Source organism: Oncorhynchus gorbuscha, linkage group LG14 (genome assembly GCF_021184085.1).
Source record: "Oncorhynchus gorbuscha isolate QuinsamMale2020 ecotype Even-year linkage group LG14, OgorEven_v1.0, whole genome shotgun sequence".
NCBI lineage: Eukaryota > Metazoa > Chordata > Actinopteri > Salmoniformes > Salmonidae > Oncorhynchus > Oncorhynchus gorbuscha.
The window spans coordinates 8,479,103-8,487,357 of record NC_060186.1 but is presented as its reverse complement, the minus strand read 5'-3'; the positions used below and the strand labels follow the sequence as shown (position 1 = coordinate 8,487,357).

The 8,255-nt window shown below is 47.5% G+C and overlaps 1 protein-coding gene across 1 annotated transcript; it reads right to left on the bottom strand.

The window, feature by feature from the left end:
• Positions 1-6,711: 6,711 nt before the first annotated feature.
• On the bottom strand, positions 6,712-7,205 carry LOC123995588 (dynein axonemal heavy chain 12-like). Its single transcript, XM_046299218.1, has 2 exons — positions 7,069-7,205; positions 6,712-6,946 (listed from the first exon to the last, which is right to left on the bottom strand). Exons 1-2 carry the CDS (start codon positions 7,160-7,162, stop codon positions 6,777-6,779), a joined length of 264 nt encoding a protein of 87 aa, XP_046155174.1. The 5' UTR covers positions 7,163-7,205; the 3' UTR covers positions 6,712-6,776.
• Between the last annotated feature and the right edge of the window lie 1,050 nt (positions 7,206-8,255).

Genomic DNA, 8,255 nt, shown 5'->3' with positions numbered 1-8,255 from the left:
TTTGAGGATTGTATTTTTCTCTCCTCTCCTCCATAGCTTGTGCATAAGGATCTGAAGCGAGGCGGGTTTGATGAACACACGCACATACACAAACACACTCACATACACAAACACACACGTAAGAGTTTAGGGGGTTGGTTTGATGAACACACGCACATACACAAACACACTCACATACACAAACACACACGTAAGAGTTTAGGGGGTTGGTTTGATGAACACACGCACATACACAAACACACTCACATACACAAACACACACGTAAGAGTTTAGGGGGTTGTTTTGATGAACACACGCACATACACAAACACACTCACATACACAAACACACACGTAAGAGTTTAGGGGGTTGGTTTGATGAACACACGCACATACACAAACACACTCACATACACAAACACACACGTAAGAGTTTAGGGGGTTGTTTTGATGAACACACGCACATACACAAACACACTCACATACACAAACACACACGTAAGAGTTTAGGGGGTTGGTTTGATGAACAAACAACAAACAGTGAGCACACACCCACTGTCTCTCTCTCTCTCTCTCTCTCTCTCTCTCTCTCTCTCTCTCTCTCTCTCTCTCTCTCTCTCTCTCTCTCTCTCTCTCTCTCTCTCTCTCTCTCTCTCTCTCTCTCTCTCACACACACACAGTCTTGTACAGCTAACCTTGTGGGGACACACAATTCAGTCCCATTCAAAATCCTATTTTCCCTAACCTTAACCCAAAAACCTAACTTTAACACTAAACCTAACCCTAGCTCCTAACCCTAAAACTAACCCTCGCTCCTAACCCTAAAACTAACCCCTTAACCTTAACCCTAAACCCCTTAAAATAACATTTGACCTGGGGACTAATATATATATATATATTTTTTTACTATTCTTGTGCACACACACACACACACACACACACACACACACACACACACACACACACACACACACACACACACACACACACACACACACACACACACACACACACACACACACACACACACACACACACACACACACACACACACACACACACACACACACACACACACACACACACACACACACACACACACACACAGGATGAAAGTCATGCTAATACATGTGTGACACAGCTGTCATTTAACACAGCCTGCTGCATAATGTGGAATTGCCTTTCTATCGTGATTCATAAAATACATTTCTATTACGACACGGCTTGGCTCACTGGAGTGTGTTAGGGCTGTTCAGAGGGAACCCTTCAATGGAGTGTGTTAGGGCTGTTCAGAGAGAACCCTTCACTGGAGTGTGTTGTGCTGTTCAGAGAGAACCCTTCACTGGAGTGTGTTGTGTTGTTCAGAGAGAACCCTTCACTGGAGTGTGTTGTGCTGTTCAGAGGGAACCCTTCACTGGAGTGTGTTAGGGCTGTTCAGAGAGAACCCTTCACTGGAGTGTGTTAGGGCTGTTCAGAGGGAACCCTTCAATGGAGTGTGTTAGGGCTGTTCAGAGGGAACCCTTCAATGGAGTGTGTTAGGGCTGTTCAGAGAGAACCCTTCACTGGAGTGTGTTAGGGCTGTTCAGAGAGAACCCTTCACTGGAGTGCGTTAGGGCTGTTCAGAGAGAACCCTTCACTGGAGTGTGTTGTGCTGTTCAGAGAGAACCCTTCACTGGAGTGTGTTAGGGCTGTTCAGAGGGAACCCTTCAATGGAGTGTGTTAGGGCTGTTCAGAGAGAACCCTTCACTGGAGTGTGTTGTGCTGTTCAGAGAGAACCCTTCACTGGAGTGTGTTGTGCTGTTCAGAGAGAACCCTTCACTGGAGTGTGTTAGGGCTGTTCAGAGAGAACCCTTCACTGGAGTGTGTTAGGGCTGTTCAGAGAGAACCCTTCACTGGAGTGTGTTAGGGCTGTTCAGAGAGAACCCTTCACTGGAGTGTGTTGTGCTGTTCAGAGAGAACTCTTCACTGGAGTGTGTTAGGGCTATTCAGTCACACTCAACAACCCGGTCGCATTCCGCTTCGCTCCACAGGTAGTATCACATTTTCATGTCATTTCATTACAGTACAACGGTTTGATTTGTTTGATCATAGCTAGCTACGTAGCCGTCTTTGCATCAAAGATAATTGTGTAGTCATTCTCTCTTTCTCCCCTTACCCATCTGTCTATCGCCTCCTTTGAATTCCATGCTGTCACAGTTACCAGCCCTTTCCAGCTTAACATCCTTATCATTTATCGCCCTCCAGGTTCCCTCGGAGAGTTCATCAATGAGCTTGATGCCTTGATAAGCTCCTTTCCTGAGGACAGCTCACCTCTCACAGTTCTGGGCGACTTTAACCTCCCCACGTCTACCTTTGACTCATTCCTCTCTGCCTCCTTCTTTCCACTCCTCTCCTCTTTTGACCTCACCCTCTCACCTTCCCCCCCTACTCACAAGGCAGGCAATACGCTCGACCTCATCTTTACTAGATGCTGTTCTTCCACTAACCTCATTGCAACTCCCCTCCAAGTCTCCGACCACTACCTTGTTTCCTTTTCCCTCTCGCTCTCATCCAACACTTCCCACACTGCCCCTACTCGGATGGTATCGCGCCGTCCCAACCTTCGCTCTCTCTCCCCCGCTACTCTCTCCTCTTCCATCCTATCATCTCTTACCTCTGCTCAAACCTTCTCCAACCTATCTCCTGATTCTGCCTCCTCAACCCTCCTCTCCTCCCTTTCTGCATCATTTGACTCTCTATGCCCCCTATCCTCCAGGCCGGCTCGGTCCTCCCCTCCCGCTCCGTGGCTCGACGACTCATTGCGAGCTCACAGAACAGGGCTCCGGGCAGCCGAGCGGAAATGGAGGAAAACTCGCCTCCCTGCGGACCTGGCATCCTTTCGCTCCCTCCTCTCTACATTTTCCTCTTCTGTCTCTGGTGCTAAAGCCACTTTCTACCACTCTAAATTCCAAGCTTCTGCCTCTAACCCTAGGAAGCTCTTTGCCACCTTCTCCTCCCTCCTGAATCCTCCCCCCCCCCTCCTCCCTCTCTGCAGATGACTTCGTCAACCATTTTGAAAAGAAGGTCGACGACATCCGATCCTCGTTTGCTAAGTCAAACGACACCGCTGGTTCTGCTCACACTGCCCTACCCTGTGCTCTGACCTCTTTCTCCCCTCTCTCTCCAGATAAAATCTCGCGTCTTTTGACGGCCGGCCGCCCAACAACCTGCCCGCTTGACCCTATCCCCTCCTCTCTTCTCCAGACCATTTCCGGAGACCTTCTCCCTTACCTCACCGCTCTCATCAACTCATCCCTGACCGCTGGCTACGTCCCTTCCGTCTTCAAGAGAGAGAGAGTTGCACCCCTTCTGAAAAAACCTACACTCGATCCCTCCGATGTCAACAACTACAGACCAGTATCCCTTCTTTCTTTTCTCTCCAAAACTCTTGAACGTGCCGTCCTTGGCCAGCTCTCCCGCTATCTCTCTCAGAATGACCTTCTTGATCCAAATCAGTCAGGTTTCAAGACTAGTCATTCAACTGAGACTGCTCTTCTCTGTATCACGGAGGCGCTCCGCACCGCTAAAGCTAACTCTCTCTCCTCTGCTCTCATCCTTCTAGACCTATCGGCTGCCTTCGATACTGTGAACCATCAGATCCTCCTCTCCACCCTCTCCGAGTTGGGCATCTCCGGCGCGGCCCACGCTTGGATTGCGTCCTACCTGACAGGTCGCTCCTACCAGGTGGCGTGGCGAGAATCTGTCTCCTCACCACGCGCTCTCACCACTGGTGTCCCCCAGGGCTCTGTTCTAGGCCCTCTCCTATTCTCGCTATACACCAAGTCACTTGGCTCTGTCATAACCTCACATGGTCTCTCCTATCATTGCTATGCAGACGACACACAATTCATCTTCTCCTTTCCCCCTTCTGATGACCATGTGGCGAATCGCATCTCTGCATGTCTGGCAGACATATCAGTGTGGATGACGGATCACCACCTCAAGCTGAACCTCGGCAAGACGGAGCTGCTCTTCCTCCCGGGGAAGGACTGCCCGTTCCATGATCTCGCCATCACGGTTGACAACTCCATTGTGTCCTCCTCCCAGAGCGCTAAGAACCTTGGCGTGATCCTGGACAACACCCTGTCGTTCTCAACTAACATCAAGGCGGTGGCCCGTTCCTGTAGGTTCATGCTCTACAACATCCGCAGAGTACGACCCTGCCTCACACAGGAAGCGGGGCAGGTCCTAATCCAGGCACTTGTCATCTCCCGTCTGGATTACTGCAACTCGCTGTTGGCTGGGCTCCCTGCCTGTGCCATTAAACCCCTACAACTCATCCAGAACGCCGCAGCCCGTTTGGTGTTCAACCTTCCCAAGTTCTCTCACGTCACCCCGCTCCTCCGCTCTCTCCACTGGCTTCCAGTTGAAGCTTGCATCCGCTACAAGACCATGGTGCTTGCCTACGGAGCTGTGAGGGGAACGGCACCTCAGTACCTCCAGGCTCTGATCAGGCCCTGCACCCAAACAAGGGCACTGCGTTCATCCACCTCTGGCCTGCTCGCCTCCCTACCACTGAGGAAGTACAGTTCCCGCTCAGCCCAGTCAAAACTGTTCGCTGCTCTGGCCCCCCAATGGTGGAACAAACTCCCTCACGACGCCAGGACAGCGGAGTCAATCACCACCTTCCGGAGACACCTGAAACCCCACCTCTTTAAGGAATACCTAGGATAGGATAAGTAATCCTTCTCACCCCCCCCTTTAAGATTTAGATGCACTATTGTAAAGTGACTGTTCCACTGGATGTCATAAGGTGAATGCACCAATTTGTAAGTCGCTCTGGATAAGAGCGTCTGCTAAATGACTTAAATGTAAATGTAAATGGTACCACTTGCCGTGCGGTAGCAGAGGGAACAGTTTATGACTTGGGTGGGAGAGTGAGAGCAACGGAGGAGAGAGAGAGAGAGAGAGAGAGAGAGAGAGAGAGAGAGAGAGAGAGAGAGAGAGAGAGAGAGAGAGAGAGAGAATGTCAGAGAAAATAATCAATGTGTTTTCGACAGATATGGCAGAAATGAATCAGTGAAGCAGGCTGGTGTACAAGATGGAGATGACTGTCACACGGTCAATACAGTGGAACGTCATCTTGAAGAAAACAGAAGTGAGAATAGCACTTCCACTCAGGAGACACCTGACACAAGTACATGGTTACACATGTGCATTTATATGGCTAAAGTCTAGGAAAGCATGCACACGCATGCATGCAGACAAGTGTGCACACACGCGCACACACTCACACGCACAAAAACACACACACACACTCCAACTCCCTGGCCAACCAAAACACCTGTCCTCCTGCCTTGCCTTTCTTCTCCACTGCGTCTCCAAGGTTACCCCGGCTCAGCGCCGGGCACCTCTCTTGCTTTAATTTGTTCATCAACACAAATTAATTACACATCAGCGTGGATTGCTTATGTCAGCTGGAAATACACTCGACTGGTTCAACCAACACGCCAGTCGGCTTAATTTGAAACTTTTTTGACAAGATCTGGGTGGGTGAAAAGCATTGTCTCTGTTAAGTTGGCGCTGTGTACTTTGGTTGTGTTGCTCGTCCTTTTATTGCTCTTTCCCTCAGACACACACTCTCTCTATTTCTTTAGTGCTCTCTTTCTCTCCCTCTGTCTCTCTCTATTTCATTATCTCTCTCTCTCTCTCTCTCTCTCTCTCTCTCTCTCTCTCTCTCTCTCTCTCTCTCTCTCTCTCTCTATTTCATTAGCTCCCTCTCTCTATTTCTTTAGTGCTCTCTTTCTCTCTTTCTCTCTCTCTCTCTCTCTCTCTCTCTCTCTATTTCATTAGCTCTCTCTCTATTTATTTTTCTCTCTCTCTCTCTATTTCTTTAGTGCTCTCTTTCTCTCTTTCTCTCTCTCTCTATTTCATTAGCTCTCTCTCTATTTATTTATCTCTCTCTCTCTCTCTCTTTCTCTCTCTCTCTCTATTTCATTAGCTCTCTCTCTATTTATTTCTCTCTCTCTCTCTCTATTTATTTAGTGCTCTCTTTCTCTCTTTCTCTCTCTATTTCATTAGCTCTCTCTCTATTTATTTATCTCTCTCTCTCCCTCCTTCTCTCTCTCTCCCTCTCTCCCTCTCTCTCTATTTCATTAGCTCTCTCTATTTCTTTCTATTTATTTCTCTCTCTCTCTCTCTCTCTCTCTCTCTCTCTCTCTCTCTCTCTCTCATTTTTACATTTAGTCATTTAGCAGACGCTCTTATCCAGAGCGACTTACAAATTGGTGCATTTTATGACATCCAGTGGAACAGCCACTTTACAATAGTGCATCTAAGTCTTAAAGGGGGGGTGAGAGGGATTCTTATCTATCCTAGGTATTTTAAAGAGGTGGGGTTTAGGTGTCTCGGAAGGTGGTGATTGACTCCGCTGTCCTGGCGTCGTGAGGGAGTTTGTTCCACCACACTAAACACACTTTACTGATCTCCTAGTTGTCATTATTATAGATCACAGATAAAAATAGGACATTACACATAATCCCTAAGTGTGTCATTCCTTACAAATTCAATAATTATACAAAAATATAATTTTAACTTTATCCCAGTTGGTTCAGTGACCCAAAATGCTCAACCTAGGAGCAACCACATTGTGCTGCCTATGACATGACATGCATTCAGAGTAGGAAAAAGGGAGAGAATATCTTATTTGTTGATCCTCGAGTAGGAACTAAAGAGGCAAACACTTACAAAAGTAAACAAGGTCCAGACAAACTGATAAGGAACTGGAACTTTCTTAGAGAGTGCCATTATGTTATGATCAATCAGGGCTGCCCCTGCTGTAGATGTCATACTCTCTGTATCGGAGGTAGTCCTTAAGCCTGGTGGGGAGAGGCATGAAGCTGATGAAGGCTGGGGATCGCAGATGCAGACGGCTCAGGCAGTCCCGGATACACAGCCGACACAGGTGCTTCAGGCTGCGCACATTCTCTGAGGGGGCATTAGGGGTCATGCTTTATTTACCTGGAATTTACTTAAACATTTGGTCAAATGGTAATTATATAATAGTTATTGTGAAAAGGCATCTGTGCAGTGCAGTTCCGTTATTGTACCTTGGATATAGCATATCTCAGGCCACTGTTTCTGTGTCTTCAGGCATTCCTTGAGTTTGACACAGAGGGTGACGTGGTCTGTGTAGTCTAGCATGATGCGCACTACCTGTGCCGAGATGCGTTTCAGCCACTTGACTGTTATCACCTCACAGAACATGTCTCTCTCTCTCTCTCTCTCTCTCTCTCTCTCTCTCTCTCTCTCTCTCTCTCTCTCTCTCTCTCTCTCTCTCTCTCTCTCTCTGTGACCAGGTTTTAGCACTGCCCTTCAGCCCTTCAACCCTTTTAGTTTTGCTCCTCTCCCCCCTGACTATCTGGTGTGTGTCCTCTTAACATTGCTCTCCCTGGCTAAAGTACTATGAGGCAGCAGGATACCACTTTAGGCTGGATACGACTGCAGGCTCTCAGTGCCATGCATCGTCATTGTCAAAAGTCCTGAGTCCTGAGTGAGATTACAGTACATTGCCAATGCACAAGAAGAGACAGACAGACAGACAGACAGACAGACAGACAGACAGACAGACAGACAGACAGACAGACAGACAGACAGACAGACAGACAGACAGACAGACAGACAGACAGACAGACAGACAGACAGACAGACAGACAGACAGACAGACAGACAGACAGACAGACAGACAGACAGACAGACAGACAGACAGGATGGATGGAAAGCAAAATGCTGTCAAAGGCAAATAAAGTCATCTTGAACATCAACGATTGGAACGTGATGTATTTAGTGATGTTTAAAGTGAGAAGGCGTCTGAAGAAAGAAAGGACATTCACATGAGCACCACAATGCCTACTCCACCCATGCTATATGCCAAGGTTTTACAGCACACCGTTTTGATCTACAACAGTAGCTATGTTGGTCTATTGTACTTCCAACAATGTGTATGCAGGTTGCTTAGGATTCAAACCTTCTCAAACAGCCTAATTCAGATTTTTAGAGGAGGTGCTTCCACAATAATGTGATTATTGGATTCTTCACACATCACACTAATCCCATTTCATTCCTTTTTCAAACTTATTTTTTAATTATATGAAAAGAAGCTTTGCTTTTATACTTACAAGATCATCATGCTTGATTGATTGAGCTGTTTTGTCTTGCAGTAATGTGGTTCCTGCCTGTATTTCCTTAAACCTTTATTTTAGCAATACTTATCACTTTCTTTGGTCAGTAGGTGTCC